At 47.9% G+C, this 27,625-nt stretch overlaps 1 protein-coding gene across 1 annotated transcript in view; it reads left to right on the top strand.

Moving 5' to 3' along the window:
* The window catches only part of MYO18B (myosin XVIIIB), a 227,310-nt gene that overhangs the window by 121,838 nt on the left and 77,847 nt on the right, over positions 1-27,625 (top strand). Inside the window, exons 31-33 of the mRNA XM_078060114.1 lie at positions 3,114-3,224; positions 7,470-7,574; positions 15,196-15,348. Coding sequence (XP_077916240.1) covers positions 3,114-3,224; positions 7,470-7,574; positions 15,196-15,348 — 369 coding nt within the window. The remainder of the gene's footprint in view (positions 1-3,113; positions 3,225-7,469; positions 7,575-15,195; positions 15,349-27,625) is intronic.

Below are 27,625 nucleotides of genomic sequence, written 5' to 3'. Positions count from 1 at the left end.
AAGGGAAATAAGGCAGGAATAGCGACTCCGCTAATACCAGCACCCTTAATGAAGTTTCCGATGAAGATTTTCTTTGTAGACTCCTTTGTTGACGTGCCCGCCTCATTCCACAAAGAATATAGAATGTATGCATCCTAAAACAGAAAAATTATAATAAAACAATCCAAGCCAGAAAAACATACACTAAAATAGACACCAAGGAGGTTTGGGGATGGCGGATACACAAAACATGTGATCTTATACCCTTAATGGTTTCAGCTCTGAAATTCCTGGTGGCCAGAGAGAAAAAGGAAATGTGAGTTGCGTGTTCTTTGCTATCCCAAGGTAAAAACAAACCAGATTTTCAAGTGGAAACAAAGCCTTTTCCTGAGACTTAGCTGGAAAGAAATTTCTCATGTGGCATTTCACAAGTGGCAATGATTTTGAAGTGGTTATAAGGCGGGGACCCCCTTTCCGAGAAAATCTGACTAGGTAGCATGAATATGTAGAGCAGATGAACTCTGAGCAGCTCTGGTTCAGTGGGGTGAGGGAGTGGGAAGGCAGGGGTGCCTGCCCTGGCTTCTCAGTTACTCTCACTCCACTGGCAAGGAACCTCCTAAGTACTGAGACCGGGTGTGGCGGGCATGGAGGGACAGAGTCTGAAGCAGTTCAGAAAACTGAGCTCCTTTAGCTCACTCAGGCTACGAGAATTTGTCAAGCGCCTACTTTGCATCATGTAAGGTGTGGATGCTAAGGATGCAGGTGTAAACAAGACATGGGCGCCTGGGTGGCTCAGTCAGTTAAGCATCTGACTCTTGATTTTGGCTCAGGGCATGGTCTCAGGGTCGTGTGATCGAGCCCTGCGTCAGGCTCCATGCTCAGTGTGGACCTACTTGGGATTCTCTTTCTCCCTCTCCCTCAGTCCCTCCCCACCACTCTCTCTGTCTCTCTAAAAACAAAACAAAACAAGGCAGATGTGCCCTCTGCCTTCTGGAAGTTTATAGTCATGCTGAGTATCTTGAGAAAGTTTAATTTGCATCTCTGGTCTTGGGAGCAAGGTTGGGGGAACAATCAGGGAAGACTTCCTGGAGGAAGTGACATTTACTGAAGGATGAGTCCAAGTTGGCACCAAGAGAGTTCCATGCAGGAGGAATAGCCCATGCAAAGGCCTGGGGGGAGGAAAGTCCTGTGGCATTCAAGGAGCTGAAATATGGTCACATCCACATGGGGTCCTCCAGGCAGCTCAGTCTCTATGACCTTAAGCAAGCCCCCCTGTCTTCTCTAGACTTCAGTCTCCTCCTCTGTACAGAGAAAACTGGAGCCTCGTCAATCCCCTGGCTTCCCCCAGATCCAGCTAGGAATCCACGGAGGTTCATGAAGGAGGTGGAGTATCTTCGTAGATCGTTTTAAGGAACGTGGAGAATGGCGCAGTTCGTATAGCAATCCAGAGTCAAGAATAAAGCGAGCATTTTGGAAAATTCTGAGTTCTTTAAGATACCACCAGGGGACCCCTCGGTGCTCAGGAGCAGAAATGTACTCCTGTGACCTCAGGGACTGGGAAGTTAATGCGTCCTTCCTAATTTTCAACCCTCAGCATACACAGAAGGCGAGGCTGACGCAACACTTGAATCCGTCTTTAGCTTCGCCCAGAACCTCACGCCACACTGTGTCCTTGTAGACATCGGGAGATATTTATTGATCACAGTATAGCACTTTTTCCAGGGAATTTTACGTTAACTCATATAAGCTTGACATAAATTGTATTGCAGATGTCAGGAGTGTCCAAGAGGCTAGAAAAAAAATGAAAAAGAAATATTATATTTACTTGCTTAAGCTCCTCGTTTTGGATTATCTTCCCATAACCTCTGTCATTTTAAAGGAGGCGAGGAAGGAGGTTGACATTTAAAGTGAGCCTGTTTTATGCCAGGAACTGTAATAGGGGCTCTGTGGTACGCTACCTTTTGCCTCTCCACCATGGTCCTGCATGGTGGAGAATATTGTGAACATTTTAAAAGACCAAGATTGTTTTTTCCCAATTTAATTTCCATGTGAGGGACAGCAATTGTAACCTTCCAAAGGCTTGGTAGGGGGCTCTGGGTGGTGTGGTAAGTGATCATAGTTTCTACATTGTAACCCATCTAAGGTATTGGGTTCCAAATGCTGCTCCATGACCAACGGCATTAGAGTACAGATAAATGGAAGCTTGGAAGTATAAATTCTTGGAGCCCGTACTCCAGAGATTCTGATCCGGTAGGTCTAGGGTGAAGCCCTGAAATGTAAATTTTTAAAAATAGCTTTATGTAATGCTAACACACCACGGAATTTGAGAAGCAAGAGCTTGGGTCAGTCCCTCAATTACAAAGATCAAGAAAGGAGCGTCTCGAACCGCCACAGGAACCCATGACATCTGCTTCCAATTCTAGAACCTTCTATACAATGTCACACAGTTTAAACATCCTGCACCGCAGGTGGCTCTTTGTTGGCTCTGAGCAAATTTTGGAGGTTCTCATTTAAAAGGGACACAGCTTTTAATTTTGTCTTCCAGAAAGGGAGAAGGGCAGTCCTTCCTGTCTGCTTTCAAAAGAGAAAGTCATAATCGTGTGCCAGACGATGTGCTAGATACTTAAGGCGGGCGATCTCACCGAATTCTCGTAAAGCATCCTGAGGTGGTGGTTTTCCACAGAGTAATCAGAGGCAAAGTGAATTGTCTAAGGTGACATTTTGGGCAAACGTTCTCCCTCTGCAGCCTTGTTTTCATGCATAAACTTTTGTTCTACCATCCATCCACCCACCTAGCCATCCATCCAAAAAACCCTCACTGATGCTTGCTCCAGGGATGACACATTTGTTTTGTGTTGAAAGTGTTGAGAAGGATCCTGAAGGAGTCTTCTGTCTAAAGTCAATGGGAAAAAGTGTGATTGATTAGTGATGCTTGTAATGACTGCAGGAAGGGATAGAGGCAGCACCTGGGCTATTTATCCATCATTTCTGACCTTCCTGGGTACCTGGGGGATGACTTGACTCTCCTCCCCGCACTCCAGAAATGAAAAACACAGGAGGGGGGATAACCAGTCTGACATGATTGGTGTGGGTCACCCTCATGTGCCTCTGTCCTTGCTGTCCGCCCCCCCCAGCTCCGCCAGAGGTTTGAGCTGGAGATCGAGCGGATGAAGCAGATGCACCAGAAGGATCGTGAGGACCAGGAAGAGGAGCTGGAAGATGTCCGCCAGTCGTGCCAGAAGCGGGTATGTGAACAGAAAGCAGAACTGTGCCCTTGGACCCTGGCAGGTCTGGTCCTGGTGCCATCTTCCTTTGCGTGGGAGGCGGGGAGAGGGGTGGATTCTAGGGCCTGGGGACAAACTGTTCCTGCAACCACCTAAGACCTTAGCTGTCAGGGGTGCTAGAGCAGAAATACCTATCTTAAATATGGTCCTAGAACTTCCAGAAGCTACTGGAACTGTCATGCATCAGCACCCCAAGATGTCTGCCAAAAGCCCATAATGCCATGTAATTTTATACCTTGAGGAAGGACTTAACAGGTTTCAAGGAGGGGACTAGTCTCTTGTGGCTATTTCCTTTGCAAATAATTTCTTACACTTCATCCAAGCTCCTGCAGACATTTCAAACAGTGGGTAAGAAAGCAATAAATCCTTGCAATCGTACCACCTAGAAACCATCATTATTACTATTTTAAAAGTCATTTCATAGCTCTCTGTCGTTGTACACACACGCATACATATTTATTGAGATATCATTTTCCCTAAATGGGGTCATGCTTTCTTGACGCCTGCTATTTCCCTCAGCGGTGTGTCCTGGGCCTTTTTCCATGTCAGTAAATACAGATCTAACTTACATATTTAAGAGCTTTAAAAGCAGTCCACCTTAGGCACGTGCTGTAATCTCTTCAACAAGTCCCCTGTGGTTGGGAATTGAGGATTTTCGGATTTTCTGTTACTCTAACCAATGCTGAGATAAACATTCTTACAGATGCATTGATTGATATGAATAGAAGATGCATCTCTTAAGTGGGATGGCTGGAAAGCTGTGGATTATGGCTCAGTGAACAGGTTTTCTCGCTGTGGGACCCCTCCAGGTCCTTCATCATCTCGTGGGCAGTTGGATCTCCAAGAAGGGGTGGAGTAGCATTTTCCAAAGCTGATTCCTGTTATAGGCTCCCTCGGTGGTCTGTCTGCAGAGGCCTCTAGGCTGTAGGGCTTGAGGGCCTGGGTGTTGGAATTCCCAGACTCTTGGTTTGGATCTCTGCCCTTCCACCTTAACAATGGTGCCATCTTGGGAAAGTGATTTAAAAGCCTTCACTGCTACTTAAGTCCATGCTCTTCCTGGACTCCTTGCTCTGTATCCAGCGCTGGTCACTCAGAGCCCGTTTATAAGACACACAAGAAAGCCAATGTCACTGCTTTTCATTGGAGTCATGGAGTCAAGTCATGCTTGGGTCAGGTCTCAATGTCATCAGCTACCAAGTGTGGGGCTATTTATTGGAGGAACCACACAACCTTACTAATAAGCTTCACTGTTCTCATCTGTAAGATAGGATAATGTGACTACTTGCAGGGTCACAGTGAAGACTCAGGGAGATCTCAGATGGGGAAACATTGCAGCAGTTTTGTAATGGAATCCTTGTTTGTTGGAAACTTACAAGCAATAGTGGATTTCCAGCAGTGGGCCCTGCAGAAGAGCCAATGAACCAGCCGGGTGGTTCCCTTGCTCCTGGATGTGATTCGTCCATCCAAGAGAAGGAGGGCATGGGGCCTTGGCGCCCTGCAGAGCCCACAGCCAAGCATCCTCCTGGGCAGGACTGAAGGGCGTCTTGGTGATTGTCAGAACCTCGGCAGGAGATGGGAGTCTCGCTGAGCACATCCTCAGGCAGATCAGACTGCCTTGGTACCCTGCCCTTACTCCAGGGAAGTGTTTGAGAGCTGAGCCCAATCTTCACCCCCCCAGTGGTGGATGCTGCTGCATCTGCTGCCTGTCCTGCTCTTCAAATACTCCTTTTGGGGTCCCCCTAAAGCTCAGTCCCTCTGGGGCTTTACATGGATTCATCCCGAGGAATCAAGCGCATTCCTTCCCAAACTCCCCAGGGTTGGAAAGAAAGTCAACGATTTTGGACTCATCCAGACCTGTGTGTCCCTGAGTTAAGTCTCAGAACTTCCCTGAGACTCTATTTTCTGATCTAAGACATACAAGCAATGATAGAAAATATTCTGCCCTCCTCTGCTATTGTGAAGAGGAGATAAAAGAATGGGCAGTAGCTTGTAAACTGTAAAGTGCTGGGAGTTTGCATCAAGGGGTCAGTTTCTGCTTTTTCTCCATTCTTACATATCTGGGAGAAATGAATGGGATTCTTTGAACACCCAGTGAGCACCGTGCACCCAGATGGGTTCTTGTTGTCCGTCAGCTTTCTTGCTCCTCTGAAGGATTCTGTGAGGTTTGTGGTCCTGGTTCACAGATGAGAAAACCAGAGTTCAAAATGGTGAAGTGAGTTGCCCAAAGTTACCTAGCGGGGAAGTAGCCAAGCTAGGACTTGAAGCTTAGGTCTGTCTCACTCCCAAGCCCAGTCTCTTACTGAAAATGCTAGATTTAAATTCTTTTTCTTTTGCAAATGTTTGGACCGTGGAAGGCCATTTTAGGAAGCATTGATAGAAGTCAGCCTTGGGCAATGCCGCATCCTAGTGCTTCCTGCACATGAATTTGCCAAAGGCTCTGATAAGTCTTGCACTGAAGAACCCGTTAACTCAGTGGTTCCCACACTCATTCTAGCATGGACTTTCCTCCACCTACGTACCCATCACGCCATGGGGAGCCATCCTGCAGAACACACTCCAGAAAACTTTGCCTGGCTTGATACAGAGTCTTTATTATTTTGTGTATTTTTCAAAATGTGTTTTAGCTTTACCAGCCTCCACTCTAAAAGCAGATATGAGCAGAGGGCCTTGTGTCTCTCACTCTTAAATGGACTTGCTTTTTACATAAGTGGCCATCAATCACTAGTTTGCCCTCCATGGGCCAGGAGATGGAAGCCCTCTGTCCCTGCCCCTATGCCCTTGTGTGAAGGTTGCACAACTTCTGGTGCATTCTAAAAGTGTCTCAAAGCATCATGAGTGCCCTGAGCCAGGGCCCCGATGAAGTGGAGATGTGACCCCGGCCTTCCTGAGGCTTTTGCGTGGACAGATTTATAAAGGGAGAGAGCAAGGTCAGAGAAAGGTACTTTTCTCTTGATGGCAGACACTTGGACTTCATCTAGTGCCTGCTCTGCTCCATCTATCTTTCACTGTGGCAGGAAATCAATTGTTTTAGCGACCTGGGTGGGAATGGTGATGGCTGTCTGGGGTGGCAGAAGAGCTGGTGTCGGAGGTAGAACGCTAACTGCTCTTAGCGGCAACCGACTTAGGAGTAGGGGCCTTAGAACGTCTCTCTGACTCAGTTTGCCCACCTATGCAATAGGGTCATTAATACAGCATGGAAAGGGAGGAAGAAGGGGTGGGCAAGGCAGCATATAGGAGAAGGGCTGGCGGGGAAGAGGGTGTGCAAAGGGGTTATCGTGGGGTATTCACTTTAGTGGAGAACACCTGCCTTTGCTGGGTGATTAGAGAAATCAGAGCCAATGAAATGAAATGAGTTGCCCGGAGCCAAATGTCTTAGTCTGTTTGGACGGCTATAACAGAGTATCACAGACCAGGGGCTGAGAGGACAAACATTCATTTCTCGCAGTTCTGGACATTGGGGAGTCCAAGATCAAGGTGCCAGCAGATTGGGCCTCTGGTGAGGGCCCTCCTCCTGGCTTGCACACAGCTGCCTTCTTGCTGTGTCCTCAGGTGGTGGAGAGAGACAGAAGAAGCAAGCTCTCTACGATCTCTTCTTAGAAAGGCCCTGATCCCAGTATGGGGGCTCCACTCCCCCGGACCTCACCTAAACCCAGTTATCTCCCAAAGCCTGCGTCTTCAGATAATACTGCGCAGGGGGGTTTAGAATTTCAACATAGGTATTTGGGAGAGACCCGAACATGTAATCCATAACACCGAGTAATGGCAAATGCAAACTTCTTCCTCTTTTTTTTTTTTTAATGGAGTCACAGTCTATTTGATAAAGAAGGTGGCTACATTTTAATATGTTGGGTATAATGTTGCCCAGAGCCTTAAAAAGTCAGAGTGCCAAGATTTGCAGCTATTCAGTCAAGGTCATGGCATAGTAAGGAAACAGCTGTTGGGGAGTGGGCAAGGAACTGTGGGGCGAGGGTTTCACAGTGAGTGGCGGGGGCTCCCCATCGTTGGCCAGCTATCCCCAAGTTCTTAGGCTCCTGAGTTCTCCAACAGAGACACCCACTTCCTAATCGCTAGGGCGGCCTTTGTGAAACAGGGCAAGGGGCTGCGAGCTTCACATCCCGCGCCCCCCAGATGGTCTCCCTGCCTTGTGGGTTTTGTCCGGATAGAGCTCATTTAGCCTATGTCTGCATCTGCCCTTTGTGCCCGCAGCTCCGCCAGCTCGAAATGCAGCTGGAGCAAGAATACGAGGAGAAGCAGATGGTCCTCCACGAGAAGCAGGATCTGGAAGGCCTGATTGGAACCCTCTGTGATCAGGTAAGAGGGAAGCCCCAGCAGGCGTTTGGGAGAACACATTCCCTGCCTCTAGGCCCTGTTCAGAGAGATGGATCCAAGGGGGAGGACAGCTCATTAAGTCCTCAGGAAAAGCCAGAGGCCAGTCGGTTCAGCCAGCCTCCACCAGCTCCTCTCAAGTGCCCTCTGGCCCATCAATTCCAATCCTGTCCACACTCACTGCTCTTCAAAGGAGACCTTCTGGGGTCCACACACAGCAGGGTTCTTGGAAGGACCACGAGAATAAACAGAGTGCGCCTAGCCAGAAGGGACAGACGAGGTCGCCTTGCCTTCAGCAACTGTCGGGGAGGGAGGGTAAGCAGCCCTAGCTTTAAGGGGGTGAATGTGAATGGCGACTGTGTTCACAGCTGGCCTCGTGAGAACAAGACTTCTGCTAGAGGCAGTCAGGCTCAGAGTCGGGCAAATGTAGCTTGAAACCCTCGCTGGGGCCACTTCTGTCTACATGGCTTTGGGTGAGCTAATGAACTGCTCTGAGCTTCTGGAGGGCAGAGCCCCGTGGGGAGGTTGCCATGGCTGTATACCAAGGTTTTCAACTGCGGCACTGTGGACATTTCAAGCCACATCGTCCTTTGCTGTGGGGAGGCGGTCCCATGCCCCCTAGGATGCTGAGCAGCATCCCTGGCCTCCACCTACCAAATACCAGCAACATACCATCCCCCCTTCGTTGTGACAACCAGAAATGTCTATAGCCATGACCAACTGTCCCCTGAGCACAAAATCAACCTCCGTCTTTGCAAAAAATTCACAGCTGTAAATAAAGGAGCCCACAGAGCCCAGCACCAGCTCTTGATTTCCCAGGTGAGAGGAAGCGCTCCTCCATCGCCCAGATATTCCTTGCCCTGCCTGTGCTGCCACTACATGAAACCCCAACATCGGAGAGATGCCTGCGGCTTCGATAATTTCTTTTAAAGTCGCACAGGAGTGTATTTTAAGGTCTTTGCTTAACGGGCATGCACTGTCTTTTAATTAGCAATGATCTCACTGTCTATCAGCAGAGTTATTCTTTCTGGTCACCAAGGAATGTGGACCCTTCTTCAAGCCATCACCCTAGCGATTAGACAAATAGGTGCTCATTATGTATTTTTAAAAATATTTTATTAATTTATTTGACAGAGAGAGAGAGAGACAGCACAAGCAGGGGGAACAGGAGAGGGAGAAGCAGACTCCCTGTGAGCAGGGAGCCTGATGCGGGGTTCAATCCCAGGACCCCGGGATCATGACCTGAGCTGAAGGTAGATGCTTAACCAACTGAGCCACCTAGGCACCCCTGTATTTCTTTTTTAATTGATTGAGTGAATCTTAGAGCAGGACCACCATAGCATTGAGTGTCTGGGTTGGAAGCTGAAGGAATCCACAGGAAAGCTTTATCATCTTCCTGCTCTGAATTTTCTAGTATCTCAGCCAAGCAAACCAGGCCATTGAGTGCAAAGCCATTGGGGTTACTCTTTCTTTAGCATTAGTGCAAGAGAGCCCAGCCCAATATTTGATTCTAGAATGATAGTGGGAAGTCACCAGGAGAAGGTGGCATTCTATTCAGCATGGTCCACTGGAGGAAACAAAGTAGGTAATCCAGTAAAGAAAGGTTTTTATAGATATTGCTGAAATGAAACATTTTCTGTGGAAACAGAAGGTGACTTGAAATGAATAAAATGCTAATTTTATGTTAGCCACCAAGCTGGAAACTTTAAATAAATGATCACATTTGGTAGTTTTTAATGTTTTATTAAGACATTTGCCAAACACAAGGAAAAGTAGAATGAATAATATAATCAATGCTTATGCACCAAGCACCCAGGGTTCACATAAATTAAAAATCTGTGGTATCAGATTCAGATACTTTTAAGGAAAGAAAACATACTTAAATGTTTGTTTAACATTTGAGTGCCTGGGTGGCTCAGTCGTTAAGCGTCTGCCTTTGGCTCAGGTCCTGATCCCAGGGTCCTGGGATCGAGTCCCACATCAGCTCCCTGCCCTGCGGGAAGCCTGCTTTTCCCTCTCCCACTCCTCCTGCTTGTGTTCCTGCTCTCGCTATGTTGGCGGCTTTGTTTCCATTCCTAAAGCTCCCACTCCTTCCTCCTTCCTTCTTCCTTGCTCCCTAGAGGAGACTATCATCCTGTGGTTGGAGTATGGAATTCCCTGGCATATGTATTTGAACTTTAACCACATATAGTAACATGATTCTGCAACTTACTTTGTTGCCTTTTGTACCATGTTTGGAGACCACTCCATGATAATATGTGGAGCTCTAATTCATTCATCTTTTTTTTTAAAGATTTTATTTATTTATTTGACAGAGAGAGACACAGCAAGAGAGGGAACACAAGCAGGGGGAGTGGGAGAGGGAGAAGCAAGCTTCCCGCGGAGCAGGGAGCCCGACGCGGGGCTCAATCCCAGGACGCTGGGATCATGACCTGAACCAAAGGCAGATGCTTAACGACTGAGCCACCCAGGCACCCCTAATTCATTCATCTTAACTGCTACACAATATTCTTTTTATTTTTTATTTTTTATTTTTTTAAAGATTTTATTTATTTATTTGAGAGAGAGAGAGACAGCGAGAGAGGGAACAGAAGCGGGGGGAGTGGGAGAGGGAGAAGCAGACTTCCCGCGGAGCAGGGAGCCCGATGCGGGGCTCGATCCCAGGACCCTGGGATCATGACCTGAGCCAAAGGCAGACGCTTAACGACTGAGCCACCCAGGCACCCTATTCTTTTTATTTTTAATTCCATTCTTCTGCTGGTGGATATTTAGTTGTTTCTGTTCTAAGACATAAAACTGCCTTGCCTATTCTTACGTATGTCTCACTGTGCACATGGGCAAGAGTTTCTCCAGAGCATGTATATATTTTGAGATTATGTTTTTAGGTGCATCTAAGTTTATTATTGTTTTATTTCCTTAGCAGATTGTTCCTTTGATTATGATATGGTCCCTCTTTTCTCCATGAATGATTTTTGCCTTATTTTATTTTTCTTGATTTCTTTTTTTTTAAAGATTTTATTTATTTATTTGACACAGAGAGACATAGCGAGAGCAGGAACACAAGCAGGAGGAGTGGGAGAGGGAGAAGCAGGCTTCCCGCAGAGCAGGGAGCCCGATGCGGGGCTCGATCCCAGGACTCTGGGATCATGACCTGAGCCGAAGGCAGATGCTTAACAACTGAGCCACCCAGGCACCCTTGCTTGATTTCTTTTAGTTGGTTTGCCTGCAAGACCTTATTTATTTATTTATATATTTTTAAAAGATTTTATTGATTTATTTGAGAGAGTGAGAGAGTGCATGAGCACAAGAGGGGAAAGGGGCAGAGGGAGAGGGAGAAGCAGACTCCCCGCTGAGCAAGGAGCCCAACATGGAGCTCGATCTCCCAACCCTGAGATCGTGACCTGAGCCGAAGGCAGACACTTAACCTACTGAGCCACCCAGGCACCCCTGGCAAGACCTTTTTTAAATCCCTTCATGTTCAACCTTTCCAAATGTATGTGTGTGTGTGTGTGTGTGTGTGTGTGTGTGTGTGTGTGTGTGTGTGTTGTTCAGTGTGTTAGTCTCAAATTTTTTTTTTTTTTTAGAATTTATTTATTTGACAGAGAGAGAGTGAGAGAACAAACTGGGAGACAGAGGGAGAGAGAGAAGCAGGCTCTCTGCTGAGCAGGGAGCCCAATGTGGGACTCAATCCCAGGACCCTGGGATCATGACCTGAGCTGAAGGCAGCCGCTTAACCGACTGAACCACTCAGGCACCCCAGTCTCAAACTTTTTATAGGAGAATCTAATTCATTTACATTTAGTGGAATGACTGATATATGTGAAGTTATTTATATTCTCTTATTTTGTGTTCAGTATTTGTTGGCTTATTGTCCCCTTTCTTTTCTTCTTCTTTTATTCCTTTCTTGTTTTTGAAGTTTTTTTAGTATTAAAGATTTTTATTTATTTATTTGAGAGAGAGAGTAAGAAAGAGAGAGAGTGCACAAGCTGGGGGAGGAGCAGAGGGAGAGAGAGAGAATCTCAAGCAGACTCTGTGCTGAGCACAGAGCCCAGTGTGGGACTCAGTCCCAGAACCCTGAGATCGTAACGAGCTGAAACCAAGAGTCGGATCCTTAACTGGCTGAGCCACCTAGGTGCCCCATAGATAACTATTTAATTGTAGTTTTTTGTTACATACTGTATTTGATTTTTACAACAATTCTGTGGGAAAGGTATTATTAGTTCCTTCTTATAAGTGATAGAATTGAGGCTCAAAAGCTAAAGCAAATTGCTCAAGATCATATAGCTTGTTAGTGGCCTAAGTGGATTTGTAATGGAGTCTGTATTATTTGAAAGCCTGTATTTTTAAAATCTAGCACTGTGCTGCTTAAAAATGGTTAAGGTCCAGTTAATTAGAAACAACGTTTTTTTGACCATGTTGATTTTTTTCAGAATGTTATCCATTCTCTCTCTTAGCCTCAATCTCCCCATCTATAAAGTGGTTGATTATCCTTACCAGCATTTCAAGATTATATTTTTAAAGTGCTCAGAGAGATCCTTGACAACAGACATTTAACAACTGCCCCAGACAATTTGGCTTTATGATAAATGGTGAAACAGTTGAGATTTGAATACGGTTGCCCACAACAACACTAAACATCATTTAGATTTATTGGTTAATTATTCTCCAGCTTTATCCAAATTTGGATCTTTGTGCTACAGAATGCAAACTTGCGGAATGACATTTATTTCCCATTAACCTAATGAGCTCTCCCTCTCTCTCTCTTTTCTGCTCTCCTTTCCTGTACCAATTCATTATGAAGGGGAGGGTGACTTGTCTGAGGTTTTTGTTGTGAGTTGGGTTTGCAAAGATCCCTCTGGAAAGGAGACGGGTGGCAGCATTTTCAGGGTCTTCCTGGCAGGGATGGTGGTAATATCTGAGCCGTGGTCAGTGCCAACATCAAGGAATGTCCCTGATGCCAACCTGCCCTGCAGGAGAATGAATGCTCTTTCTACTCTGGGATGTGTAAAGAGCAAGAACAGATAAAAAAGAAAAAAATAAGAGAGATGCTGAGTATGCTGCTTGAATGCAATCATGGTAACGAACCTGGGCTCGAATTAGTGAATCATGATTCAGGTTCCCCTAAGGCACTACGGTGCATGGTTAAAGACTTTGCATTCTAATGCTGAGCTGCCTGGGTTCAAATCCCCGCTGCATAGCCACGCCATCACCTTGAGTAGATCACTTACTCTATGTCAATTTCACCAGCTCTACCTCCATTTTCCCATGACGGTACATAAGAGTCTCACCTTGCTCACAAGACATGAGCTGGCCCCAGGTAACTTCTCTTGCTCTGCGATCTGCCCCACCTCCATGTTTTATGCCCTCATGCTAATCACTGGAACCAGAGGCACCAGACTTTCTCAGCCCTCTGTCTTTGCTCATGGCATGGCTTCTTCTTGGAATGTTCTTCCCATACCTCACCTGGCTCCCACTTACCTAAGATTCTTCCTGATCCCATCTAAGCCTGAGCTGGCTGATGTTCCTCTCTGTTTCCATAACACCTTCCCTTAAATTAAAGAGCAAAACTACCTCTTTTATCATCCATTTCACTGAAATCACGTCTTTCCAGTCAGGACAACTGGATTCCTATCATCCGAACTCTGCCACTCAGTGGAGGCGGGATCTTGGGCCAATTACTTCCCCCTCTGTAGGCTTCAGCTTCATCATCTGTAAAATGGGAACTGTAATACTACACACCTCATAGATTCTTCATGAGGACCAAACGTGTTAACTCCCATAAAGGGTTTAGAACAGTGTCTGACACTTAGAAAGCTCTCTATAAATGTAAGCTGTTTCTGCTTTTATAAAGGCAATAGAAATTATAATGTCTATTTTTAAGAGATTGTCACAGGAGTTAAATGTAATAACATGTGACAAAGGGCCTGGCACAATGTCCAGTTCTGATCTCAGCTCAGCAGGTGAGATTATGTTATATATATATGTATATATGTATACACACACAAACACACACACACACACACACACACACACACACACACACACACACACATATATATATAGGACCAACATTTAAAACTTAAAGCAATACCTTTGAGAACAAAGAGGCTAGATCTGAAGAACCAACTCATTTTTCAAAGAATTCCGAACTGGGAACAGAGAAATAGTAATGCAGAATCTAGAGGAGTGCGTTCTAGGTCATCAGACAATACTCATAATTCTTTATATTTATAAAGCGCTTGACAGCGTACGAAGTGTTCTCTGGTCCATTATCATGCCTGATCCTTGTCTTATCTCAACATGGAGGATAGAGTTTTTATTTTTTTTACCTTATTTTTATAGATGAGTTGCCTTGGGTTCAGGGAGGTGACCCAATGCAGCCATACACCCCTCTGCTAGCAAATGGCGAGCCAGGGTTTAGAACCTGGGCCACCCCGTTCCAAACCCCACCTTCTTTCTAGAATATTCCAGGGCATTGGGAGCATCCCAGGAAATGGTTCTGGAAAGGCACAGGTATCCAGGTGTGTAGAAATTGGGTCCTACGGCTGACACACCTACACCGCGTTTTCTTGAAAACTCCCCATCTGATCGACGGTGCCGTGTTCTCTCCGCTGGTCTCCTGAGGAGGCCAAGAAGGGGGCTGTTCGTTTCTTTCTGAGTTTCAGAGATGCTCCGATGGTGTTTTTCCCATCAGCGCCATTTCTAGGGGAGACCACGGGCTGTCAGTGTTTCGTGTCGGGCCTCTGGGGTAATCTTGCACCTGACTCCGTTCACCTCAGCCTGTACTGGCAGCCCCTGGGGGTTGTCGCCCTCCTGGCGCCAAGTCTAGAATGTGGCTTCTGCAGGAGCCACTGGACAGCTACCCACTTGGGAGGGCCTGCACATTCAGGATGCTGGGGGAAGGAAGGCGCTCGCTTCTGGGTTGCATCCCTCTGCAGAAAATGGCCTCGCGCCTTAACCTGGCAAAGGAGACCAGCTCAAGGGACAGAAAAACTTGATTTAGACCTCCAGAAACAGCACAGCTATTTTTAATACTATTTACTGAGGTGCAACATACATGCTGGGAAGCATAGTGTACCCCACTCTACGGCTCAATGAATTTGCATGAACTCAGAGATGCAGCACCCACAGGAAGAGCATGAATAGTCCCTCGGGAGTCTCCGGCCCTATCCAGTCTCAGCCCCGGCTGGGTAATTGCTGTCCTCACTTCGGTCACCAGAGGGCCTCGCCCGACCTGTAGGCTCTTACAAAGTGAGGAGAGGCCATATGGATGACTCGGGTGCAAAAGGTGAGACCCAGTGACTTTGGATGTCTCCAGGCTGTGAAGACAGCAGTGAGCGCAGCTCATATTCGTGTGCCTTTACTATGAGTCAAGCCTTCGGCTAAACACCAACTTAATTCCCATAGCAGTCCCGTGTGGTTGATGCCATTCCCATTTTGCAGATGTGGAAACTGAGTCTCAGGGAGGAGAAGGGTCTTGTCCAGGGTCCCACAGTGTGAGAGGCAGGGGCAGGATTTGAAGCCAGGGAAGCCTAGTTCTGGAGAACTCGGACCCTGTCCAATGCTCTGCCGTCTTAGCTCACAAGAGCCTTCCCTTGGCTTCCAGATCGGCCATCGAGACTTTGACGTGGAGAAGCGTCTTCGGAGGGACCTCAGAAGGACTCATGCGCTATTGTCAGACGTGCAGCTCCTTCTGGGGAGCATGGAGGATAGCAAGACGTCGGTCAGCAAGGAGGAGCTGGAAAAAGTGCACAGCCAGGTGGGTGTCATGGGGGCCCCTTAGGACCAGGCTGGGGGGCATGCTGCAGCCGGCCAGGGGATGGTGGCTCTCGGTCCCAGGTATGGGTGTGGCCACATCACCGACTTTCACAGACCTGCATGGAGATGGGAGACACCGAGGGGCTGGGCGGGTCACACGGAGGTGGTCGATGAGGAGCAGGGGTTTATAAGGGATGGACGAGTTCAGTTCCCTTCCTCAGGGCTGAGGCAGAATGCATCTCAAGGACGTGGGCAGATCGGGGGCCTGGGGCAGGATGGCTGCGTGCGGCGCATGAGCGTGTGTGCGCGCATGGCTGTGTGTGGTGGCTGCCTAGGCTGAGTATGAAACAAACAGTAATCGTGTCTTAAAGCAGAGCTCGAACCACCACCACCACCAACAGCACCGATTAGAACGGTAATGATGTTGATCTCTGGCTGTCACCTTCAGGAGCGCCCACCATGTCCCACTTATGCTATACAGGATGGCCCATCGAGTTCCCCGGAGAGCCGAGGGAGACGGCAGAGAGGGGAGGAGACCCACCCAGAGTCACACAGCTAGAAAGTGTCAGAGCCAGGATTCGAACTCAGGGCTCCACCCTCCCCGGCTGCCTCAGAGGAGGACCGGAGGCAGGTGGGCGGTGAGGCCAGGCAGAAGCCGAGGACCTCCGGAGGCGGGACGGGCTCGGGCTGGGCCAAGTGCTGACGGCGCGGCCCAGGGCGGCAGGTGTTGAGAGATGTGAATGGGTCCGATCCAGCAGCGGGGTGGGGGACCTGGGGAGCGAGGTCTCAGAGCGGGGACTCAGGACTTGTTTCCTGTGCTCGCGGGGAGCTGGAAACAATGCAGGGAAGCTCAGAGCCCCAGTGGGGATGTTGCTCACATGCTTCTAACGCATGCCTCCTGCGGATAAAACCATTTGCACCAAAGCCAGGTGTGGGGAGATGGAAGGCATTTCCCGCTGCCTTCACCGCCTCACCTTCTCAGAGTGTTGCCTTCCCTTCTTCCTCAATCTCCGGCCTTCTCTCATGAGGCCTCAGGCCTGCCACGTGGGCTGTGCATGTGTATCTTCACAGAGATTATCCCCAGAAGCTCGGATGGGTTATCTGTACTTTTTGTACTCTCAGGCAAAACTGTATACTTCCTGATGGCAAAACTATGCTTTATTTGTGTCTCATGATGCCTGTCCAGTTCACTGCGCATAATAAATACTGAATAAATGCCTGCCTGTTGAATTCAGTGGACTCATTCACCTAATGAGGAAATGAAGGAACAGAGAGGGTGAGAGATTTGCCTGAGGTCACACAGCCAGTGAAAGGCAAAGCTGGGCCTTGAACCCACATTCCCTAACTCGCCTGGGTGGCTCAGTCGTTAAGCGTCTGCCTTCGGCTCAGGACATGATCCCAGAGTCCTGGGATCAAGTCCCATGTTGGGCTCCCCGCTCTTCGGGAAGCGGGAGGCAGCAGAGTCTAGAAACTGGATCTAGAGGCTTCTTCACTTCCTGTCTCTGGTGTCAGTTTCCCATCTGTAAAATGAAAGATTGCAGGTAGAGATTATAGCCTATGGGAGAAACCCCCTCCTTTTTTTTTTTCCAAACTAAATTCTAGGCTTGATTCAGATTTTGTGAGTTTCTCCATTAATTCTTTTTCCTGTTCCGGGACCCAACCCAGGGCATGACCCTGTGTTTGCTTGTCCTGCCTGCCCAGTCTCCTCTGGTCTGGGACAGTTTCCCAGTCCTGCCTTGCTTTTCATGACCTTGACAGGTTTGAGGAGTACTGGCCAGGTATCCTGGAGAGCGTCCCCCTAATCTGGGTTTGTGTGGTGCTTTTCTCATGATTGGACCAAGTTGGTGGGTTTTTGGAGAGAATAGCCCAGAAGCTCAGAGGGGCTCTTCTCTCTCCATCGTTTTCTGATTTTTAGCAGTTCCTTTGTTTAGCGGCCATGCTCTGCTAGGGTGACCGACCATCCTGGCTTGTCCTTGATGGTCCCGGTTTTAGGGCTGAAAGTCCCATGTCCTGGGTAAGCCCTAGACAAACCAGGACAGTTGATCACTCTGTTCTCTTCATGGCCATGTCAGGAAACTAGAATCACCTGGGCTTCAGTGCGTCCCCTCACTCAATCCTCATACCCTCTCATATGTGCCCATTTTACAGATGGGGAAATCCTGTTGAGAGCTGGAAAGTGACGTGCGCCAAGGCAGCACAGCAGCTGAGTGGCAGAGCTGGGATTCGCATCCAGGGCTCATGATTCTAAGTGTAGAATCTAGGGGTTCTTTTGCCTGTCTGTTTGGCTGTCCACGTGTATGGAAGACCCTTAGCCTTTTGACTTGCCTCATGTGGGCAGAGTTATCGGAGCCCCTGATCAGGGGCCAGGCCTCTTGGGTTCACGCAGCCCCCTTGCTCTTCCTGCCTCCCCCCAAATGTTCCTAGTGCCACAGCCTCCCAGCATCCCCCTCCCTACAGGTGATTGTTCTTGAAAAGGAACCATGATGGTTTTGTTGCTTCTTCTTCTTCCTTTTTTAAGTATTCATGAGAAACCTCCCTCTGCAGGGTTAAAATGTGTGTTCTTGAAAAATAGTGGTATTTAATGAAGGCGCCTCGAGCTGAATCAAAGAGCTTCATTCTTCTGAAAGTCCTTCTTCCCCATCTCTGCATCCGGCTCCTATCAAAGGGAATTCACAACCTTGGCTTTCTGTTGCTGTTGTCATGGAAATCGTTATAAGGATGGGATCGCATGGACCAGAGGTCAGGGTACAGTTGCTTCGGCTGCCAGGACACGTGTCCCGGATGCCGGAGTCAGAGCTAATCAAATAAAGCGGTGATGACATTGGGCATCACTGTGTTTTCTCTCCCAGCGAAGGTATTTGTCCTTTACCTGAAGGCTCCAGGGACAGAGGCGGGGAGAGCAGACAGGAGGGGACAGGGAGAGGGAGCTAACTTTGCTGCCATCTGTGCCCTAAGTGCTGGGTCGGACACTGAACAACTTCATACATTCCTTCCTTCCTTCACTCATTCATGATTCATGAGGCACTTACGGTATGTCAGGTGATGTGCTCCATCTAGTTGTGTAATGGTTAGTCAGACAGGTACCCTCCCTCGTGAAACTTACATCTTTTTTTTTTAAAGATTTTGTTTATTTATTTGACAGAGAGAGACACAGTGAGAGAGGGAGCACAAGCAGGGGGAGCGGGAGAGGGAGAAGCAGGCTTCCCGCTGAGCAGGGAGCCCGATGCGGGGCTTGATCCCAGGACCCTGTGATCATGACCTGAGCCGAAGGCAGATGCTTAACCGACTGAGCCACCCAGGCGCCCCGAAACTTATATCTGATGGCAAAGAAGACAAGTGAACAGTGATACAAATACGTAGAAACATCCCACACCTTAATATGGGTATTAAAGGAAATAAACAAGGTTCTGGAATAAGGACTTGCAAGGGGTCTCATGTAGCTTGGGTGGTCAGCTAAACTACCTTGGGAGAAGAAGAAGAAGGCAGGGACCCAAATGTATAGGACCCAAAAGGTTTGGATTTTATTCCAAGGGCCATGCGAAGCCATTAGGAGGTTTCGAACAGAGAGTGACATAATCTGATTGATGATTTAGAGGATCGCTTGTCTGTGTGGAGAATGGCTGGGGAGGGGATGATGATGCCATTAGGAGGCAATGGACCCTTCCAGGCTGGAGGAAATGGTCATCTGGGTTAAGTGGTGAGGATGCTGGCTAGAAGGGACAAACTTGGGGTTGGTTTGAAGGCTATGGGACTTGTGGATGTCTGGTGGCAACAGTAAGTGCTCACCATCACTGCAGGAGGGGTATTTCTATTTTTGACTCATTTAACCAATAAAGAAACCATCTGAGTAACTTACCCAAGGGCACCCAGCAATGTATGTCTGAAAGCTTCAGATGCCAACAGTTTTGCACCTGCGCAACTTGGTTGGTATAATCCCTATTAGTCCTATTAACATTTGGACCTATTATGTTAACATAACACCCTACTATGTACAGGGTTTTCCTTGGTGTCTTGGGATCCCCAAACTTGGCTGTACATCAGATAACTTAAGCACCGTTTAAAAATCACAGGTTCCGGATCCCACTCGCAAATAGTCTTTTCTTTCTTTTTCATTAAGTCTGGGTTGGCACCCGGTGTCTATCTTTCTAAACCATCCTATCAGAGGATTCAGATGCTGGTCTTGGGACCAGCAATTGGGAATCGAGGGCCTCATTTATCTCTCAAAACTCCCTTTCAAGTTCGGTGGCAGCGTGTCCATTTTGCAGATGAGAAAACTGACAGCGAGTTTATATTAGTGTGACGGATCTTTGTTCTGCAGTTCTAAAATGAATTAAATTTGAGTCCAGAGGACTGGACCTGGCACTTGCTAATCTTGTGACTTTTGGTGTGTGACGTGACCTCCCAGAGACTTTTTCTCAAAGTGGAGAGTTCTCCTGCTGGCCCAGTGCTTGTGGGGGGCTGTTGAGGTCAGGCCAGCGACGGTCTTCAGGAACAGTGAACACTCCCAGCAGCCCTTGCAGCTCGCTAACCTCGGTGCTGGAGAACCCAGAGGAAGGTTTCCTCTCTCAAGGCACGGATGAGGGAATTGTTTGAATGCCCCTGTTAAAGAACTATTTGCATTCAGCAGATACTGATACGGTCCCCACTCTGGGACAGATTGGAGGCCAGGCTGTGGGGATAAGGAGTAGACCATACGGTCCCTTCCCTCAAGGAGGCTCCCTCCCAGTCTGCAAGAGGCAGACCGAGGAGCAGACTCTTGCCAAGCAGACTGATAAGCTCCTTACTGGGGGGAAGGGGGAGGCGGCGGTTAGCTAAAGAGGATGCCTGGAAGCTGGTGGCTTCTGCTGTCTCTTTAAAGGTGGAAATGAATTGCTGGTTGGGGGGAGGATGCCAAAGAGCAGGGATAGAGGCACGTGGAGACAGGGAGTATATGCCTCCTGGCAGGGTATTGCTGGAGAATCAAGTGTGCGGGGGTAAGAGCAGAGAGGGTGATGTTGGTAGTTGAGACTGGAGCTGGCTCAGGAATGGTTTGGTGATGGGGAGCCATGGAGAGTTACAGAGCAGAGATGGGTGTGGTCAGAAGTGCTTGTAAGACATGGCAGGATTCCAGGTCCCAGCTGAAGCCCTGATGTACCCGGTGCCAGGCTGAACCAGCAGCATGGGAGAGTTCCCTTAGACAGAGTATCTTCCAGAATCTCTGGATGCTGCCCTTACGGACAGGCATCCTCTCTGCCCCTTGCCCCACCATCTAGAACCCCAAGGGAATTATTTGGCTCTTTCCACCCAGTTTCCCTCCATGGGGAGCCTTGGCTATATCTCAGATTACACCTGCAGTTGGAGACCCTTGTAATAAAACATGGAATACGCCTAGAGGCAAGGTAGACCCTCTAGGATCCAAATCCTGCCTCCGTGACCTAATTAGCTGTGTGATTTTCAGCAAACCACCCTGCTTTTCAGCCTCCTTTGCCTCACGAGAAAAGGGACATGATCTCCCCAGTTATGGGGCTGGTAGAAAGAACACTAGGCCACGGACTTGAAAGAATTCTCTCCATTAGAAACTCGAAGACAATGATTTTTAAAACGGAGAGCTCCCCACTAGCTCCCGTGTCCCCCATCACAGGTGTTGGCTGATGGAAGACAGGTTTCTGGGCACACAGTTTCACAAGACCTCGCGGAACAGGTAGACAAGGCAACGTGTGGGGTTGCTCGGATGACACCTATTCTTTAGGAGCCAATTACTAATTAATTCCCATGGAATGTTTCCACTGGAAACACACTAATCTGGAGACAGAGGCAATCCCAACAACGAAGATCTGTAATTGAGATAATCGCCGTGCATAAATAACATCTGCGAGAAGCAGATACACGCACCTGACTCCCGACGGGAAAGTGGAAAAGGATGTTGTCACCAGGGCGGTGGTTGCTTTTTTTTTTTCCTTTCATTTGATTCATGCCTTTGACCTTTGTCTCTTCCCCAAAGGAAATATGGTATTCGCTTTTTGTTAAATGGAGGCCCCTTCCCCCGCTCAGCTCTTGCATTTACTTACTTAAAGCCGGGGGGGGGGGGGGGGGGGGGGGGGGGGGGGGCGTGCTCACACCTTCCTGCGGAGCACAAAGCTCTCACCTAGTCTTCATACCCCTAAATAACTCCTCAGTCTGTCCCCTCCCTTCTCCCCCTTATCAGCCAACACCTGGAGCTCTCATTTGGGGTTCTGTCATGTCTGCTGGCCTCTGGCCTTGTCCAAGCCATCTTAACTGCCACCTGATCTTTGGAGAGAGAATTTGGGGGTGAGGAGGGGCAAAGGGAGAGAGAGGATCCCAAGCAAGTTCCACGCACAACCCTGAGATCATGACCTGAGCCAAAATCAAGTGTCGGACGCGCAAACGACTGAGCCACCCAGGTGCCCCTGGAGAGAGAATTTTTTAAATTCATGTACAGTCTTGGCTCTTTGTGGTCAGGATCCACCAGTGGCTTCCCATTGCCCTCAGAATACAGTGCGGGTTCCTCAAGGTGACCTTTATGGATGCAGAGTCTGACTCCCGTGCTCCTGACACTCCTGACCAGCCGCTAAGAGACAGTTTGGGGTCCCTCACACCTGTCCCACCTGTCCCACCTTTGCCCAAGCTGTGCCCTCTTGCTTCTGCCCTCTGAAACCTCTTTGCCTGCTAAAGATCTAGTTCTCTTCTGAGCTTGGGTTTGGGTATTGTCTCTGGGAGCCATCTCTGACCCCCACAGGGGCTGCGTGAGGCCCACTTCCCTTGTCTCACTGTCTCCTGGGTTTAGATCTAGAACAGTACACATCAGTCTCTCACAATCACTGCCTTTGCTTGCCTGGGTCCCCCATTTACCTTCCAGCTCCTTTAAAGGCAGGGACCGGACTAAGTACAAGTACCAAGAGGCTTGTACAAAGTCACAAAGGCATTAAGAGATGAAGGTGGGAGTTGAACCCACAGACTTCAGTAGCTATGAGTTTAGTATGTGCTACGTCAGACCACGAATGTATCTCCTGTTGGCCCTCTGTCCCCTCTGGGCCCTCACGTCCCTTTGGAAAGCCCTGGATGCTCCTGTAGGCTCAGCTTCTGTGTTCCTTCTGGTTGGCCCATTGGGCCTGGTGTGTCGTCTACATGATGAACTCCCAGCCGTGGTCAGGCAACAGCCCGAGCTCCCACTGCTAGTGCTCGGAAGACTGATAACACTTGCCTCCTCCCCAGTGCCTTTAGGCGGGACGTTTGTCACCCCGTGTCACCCATACTTCCATGAGACATTGAAAATAATGGATCCGGGGGCGCCTGGGTGGCTCAGTTGGTTAAGCGACTGCCTTCGGCTCAGGTCATGATCCTGGAGTCCCGGGATCGAGTCCCACATCAGGCTCCCTCCTCAGCAGGGAGTCTGCTTCTCCCTCTGACCCTCCCCCCTCTCATGCTCTCTGTCTGTCATTCTCTCTCTCGCAAATAAATAAAATCTTAAAAAAAAAAAAAAAAAGAAAAGAAAAGAAAAGAATGGATCCGCTCTGGGAAGATGACTCTGATGGGAGTCTTTTGTGTGAGTGAGCACCTTTGGAACGCTTCTCTCCAGCCAGGAACCACAGGACAGGTGGCCTGGGTATTTTATTTGAAGACTATTTTTTTTTTTCCTTTTCAAAGATGATGTGGGAGTGAATTGATTCAATATTAGCATAACCTCCTGTCAGAGGAGATAAAAACCGAAGTGTAATTGGGTGAGAACATGGTTATCGAGGGCCTGTTCACCCCACAAATATTGACACTTCCAGTGCTGTTATAAATGAAGTGGGGGATGGCTGGTTTCACTATAGGCAGGGAGTGATGTCTATACGTCTCCCCAAAAGGACCTGTTACCATTGAGCGCTGTGGAGGGCCAGGCCCTAGAGCAGCCAGCCATCCACCAGGGTGATCATAGTCATCTTAACAATGAGGATATTGGGGTGCCTGGGTGGCTCAGTTGGTTAGGCGTCTGCCTTCGGCTCAGGTCATGATCCCAGGGTCCTGGGATCGAGCCCCGCATCGAGCTCCCTGCTCAGTGGAGAGCCTGCTTCTCCCTCTGCCTCTGCCCCTCTCCCTGCTCATGCACTCTCTGTCTCTCTCTCTCTCACTGTCAAATAAATAAATAAAATCTTAAAAAAAAAAACAATGAGGATATTGATGGCAAGCAACCGTTGTTTACACTGTACCAGACATGAGGCCAAGCACTTAGATGCCATGACTTAATTTAAGCCCCTCAACCACTTGAATGTAGTGAACACCGCGTGAGCATGGCCTTTTCTATTTGGGGCCAGAGTGTAGGAGTGGGTCTGCATACCGCACGTGCTCTGCGGATGAGTAGGGACTCACAGGATGGGCCCTGAATCTCCCTGGGAAGCAGCTAATGTTATGCTCCTTTTATGTAGGAGGAAGCTCAGCATACAGGAGACTTGCCCAAAGTCACAGGGTTGGGGAGGAACTGTTTTTTTTTTTTTTTTTTTTAAATAACGTATTTTGAAAGAATTTCAAACTTAAAGTGGCAAGAATAGTTCAGAGGATCCGTGTTTAGCCTTCATTTAGATTCATCAGTCTGTAACATTTTACTGCATTTGCTTTATCATCCTCTCTCCAAATTATCTTTTTCTGAATTATCGGGAAAAGACTTACAAACATGATGCCCTTTTGCTCTAATCAAAATGGGAAATTTCGCACTGATAACATGTTTTCTAATCCGGGGGTCAATGAACTATGGCCCACAGGCCAAATCCAGCTCAAACCAACAGCCTGTTTCTTGTTGTCTGTTTTTGGTTTTGTTTTAATCACAGCCTGAGAGCTCAGAATTGTTCTCATATTTTTAAGTGGCTACATTTTAAAGTGGTTAGGTAAATATAGTACCTACCTATATATATGTATCTATCCTTCATTTTTTTTCTCTTGGCCTGCAAAGCCAAACGTATTTATTCTCTGGTCCCTGAAGAAAAAGCTTGCCGACTCCCAATCTTATCTGCCGATGACGCAGATGTTCCCTATTACCCGAATAATGTTCTTCGTAGCGGTTTTTCTCCATGTTCAGGATCCAACCCGGGATGCAAAAGTGCTTGCATTCAGTTTTCGCGATGCTGTCGATCCTCAGTCTCTCTTTCTCTGTATTTTCAGATGCTGACATTTTGGGAGGGTTCAGGCCAGTTGTGTTTGCTTTTCCATTCGGGGAAACTGGAATTTTAACCCCTTGTCTTTGTAATTCCAGAAACTTTGGATGTTGTGCAGGTCTGAGGGTGTTCCCAGGACATAGGACTTCTGATTTTAAAACCAGAAAAGTCCCAGACAAACGGGGGGGAGTGGCCCATCGTAGGATCAGCGTTGCTAGCCCTGAGTAATTGGGAGGAAGATCAAGGAAGGTGCCCATAGGTTTAGGGGAGAAGGTGATGAGCCAGATGCTAGCTTGAGTGCCTTTTCTCGATTATCTGCTCATGTTGCTTCTCAAATGAATTCTTACCAACCACTTGTTCTGGCCTGGGCCTTGCCTTTTTTTTTCTCCATTGATGCATACAAGACTTACTGATATTATCGTTAAGTAGTAGCTGGTCATCTTCCTTGCTATTTCTGAGACTATGTCATGATTGAGCCATTTTGCTGTTGATGGACACGTAGGTTGTGCCTAGATTTTGGTGATTAGGAATACAGCTACGGTGCACGTTTTCTTCCCCGTGTGATTTTATTTGGGAGGGAGGCGTGCGTGTGTGCCTCTCTGTAGGGTATAGACCTAGAAGTGTAGTATCTCTGGGTCACGGTACACATGTTCTTTAACTGTGGTGGAGGTAGCCACATGGTTCTGCCAACTGTCTGTAGACGCTTTTACTCCAGCCAGCAGGGTATGCGGCCCACCGGTGTCCCATTCCAGTCAGCCCCTGGGTTTGTTCGTTACTCACATCTTAGCCATTCTGCAGGAGGAGGCGTCTTGAGGTTCCATTTTGCCTCTCCCTGACGAGTGAAGAGGTGGATCACCTTTTCAAAGTAGATCGGCCATTTGGAGAGCTACTTCTGCCTGATGAAGCCGTATGTTCGTCTTTCAAACTGTAGGCTATTTTTCTTAGTGATTTGTAGGCTATTCTGGGTGTAAGCTCTTTGCTAGTTATGTATCTTGCAAATACTTTGTCTTGCTTTGGGGACAAACTTTGGGGTATACGTCTGCCTTCTCTTAGCTGTGTCATTTTATGAACAGAAGCTCTTAAGAGTAAGGTAACCCACTTGGTCAGTCTCAGTTAGATATCTTGGAATCCAAATTTAAAATCACTTGGTCAGGCTGAGAGTGTTCTGGTTAGCTGCATGTTCTAGTTAAGGGAGCGTGGTGGCACAGGATGGCAAGAAGCTCAGCCCCCCTACCGGAGGCTCAACCCTGGACTCAAGATCCAGCTCCTGGAGGTTTGCTGAATGAGTCTGAATGAGAGTGGTCACTCTCCCTAGCTGCTTCATTTCCTCTGGCAGGGGAGGGTCTGCCCACGTGGCCTGCCCCTTGTCCTTCCTGTGGAGCTGGCTGTCTGGACACTGGCCAATGTCTGGGTCAGAGACCTGTGCTCGGGAGGAGCCGGGGAGTGACCAGGCATCGGGTGGCTTCCCCTCCAAGGGGGTGTTCGGGGCTGGCTCAGGTAGCGTGGGCAGCCCCCCCGACCGGGACATGTTAGTGATTCGCTGAGCTGACCCTTTTCCCCTGGATCCCTCAGTGTTATGTGCGTGGAGCCCTTACCATGTGAGGACCCAGAGCAAGCCCCAGGTGGCCTCTGGGCGCCTGCCGTCTAGCAAGAAGACAGACAGGGAGGCACTCAGACACTGCGCTATTTAGGGGAGCCATGGGGCACTGGGGCAACGGGGTGTTGGAAATATGATAAAAATTGGGGCGTGGTAGAATGGGAACAGGGAGGGTGTTTTATGTGTATTTTATCCTGCTTTTCCAAGGTTTGTTTTTGTTTGTTTATTTGTTTTTCTTTCTCTCTTTGGAGAACTTCAGTATACTCCAAATCCACTGCCACCAGAGGGAAGCCAGGAAGGAAATTCTTAAAGTCAGTTCAGTCACGTAGTACCTGAGCAGTCCTGAGATCCTGTAAGACAAAATTAGGAAGTACTCTTTTTTAAATTGCATTTTTATTGACGTAGAGTTGACATACAATATTAGTATATTATGTTAGTATATATGTTAGTATCCTGTGTTAGTTTCAGGTGTACAACGTAGCAATTCGACAATTCGTGCGTCATGAAAGGCTCACTATAGTAAGTGTAGTTACCGTCTGTCACCGAGGAAGGACTCTTAAACCCTCAAAGAAAGAGACTGAAAACAAGTAAAAGAAGGTCTGTTTTACTCAGCAGGTGGGAAGCCCATGCCACAGGGCTTGCAAGAAAAAGCGGTGGATTTAAAATTCAGTTCGGGTCCTGGCCCCATTCACCACTGAGAAGCTGTGTGATCTTGACAAGTTCACTAACCTTTCTGAGCCTCAATTTCTTCATCGATAAAACGGTGATGAAAGTACCTATGTCACAGAGTTGTTACATGTTGCAAATAACATATTCATGGCAAACATCCAGAGAGTAGTTACGATTATCCCGCTACTGATAATGATTATTTTTACTCTGAAGAAGATGGAAACAGTAAATACTCAGAAAGCATTTCGATGCATCAATAAATAATGATCCTCTAGCACAATGTAAGGAAAATGATGGAATGGTTAATAGATGCTCAAATGGTTTCATCAAGGCCACAGAGAGTAAGCGCCAGATGGTCTTAGGAAATTTCCCCTTGGGGTCACTGTCATCAGACTTCTGAGCCGGATAGACCATTGGTGGACCTGGCCTGACATTTTTAATATGTTTGCATTTAATAAGTTTGTTCGATATCAGGACCCTCTGTAGTTTGAGATGCTGGTAATTCCCTTCAGGGAAGGCCCTCCTACTGAAAGTTAATTCTTCTGAGTGCCCTGATGGGATGTTAAGGACTGGAATGTGTTGAGATTAGCCCGCCAGTGACACCATTTCTTAGAATGCTTCCCCATGGCATTTGTGATGACGGGTCCTTAAATCCTCCGTGTTGTTCAGCCAGACCCAGAAATCAGCGTTCTAATCGCTCCGCTGAAATACCAGCATTTTCCCTCTCCCCGCCTCATTCCATATGTCTAGCCCACTCATCTAGTAGCTTAGTAAGTCCAAAGCAAACATTTTCGCCAGGTATTTAAAGCAGGCAGATGGCTTTGCATGGGAAAGTAATGCTATTCATCGGGTTGTAGTTGATGTCTATGTGATGGGAATCTCAA

The sequence above is a fragment of the Halichoerus grypus genome, chromosome 13 (genome assembly GCF_964656455.1).
Source record: "Halichoerus grypus chromosome 13, mHalGry1.hap1.1, whole genome shotgun sequence".
Lineage (NCBI taxonomy): Eukaryota > Metazoa > Chordata > Mammalia > Carnivora > Phocidae > Halichoerus > Halichoerus grypus.
This window is presented reverse-complemented; position numbering and strand designations above follow the sequence as displayed.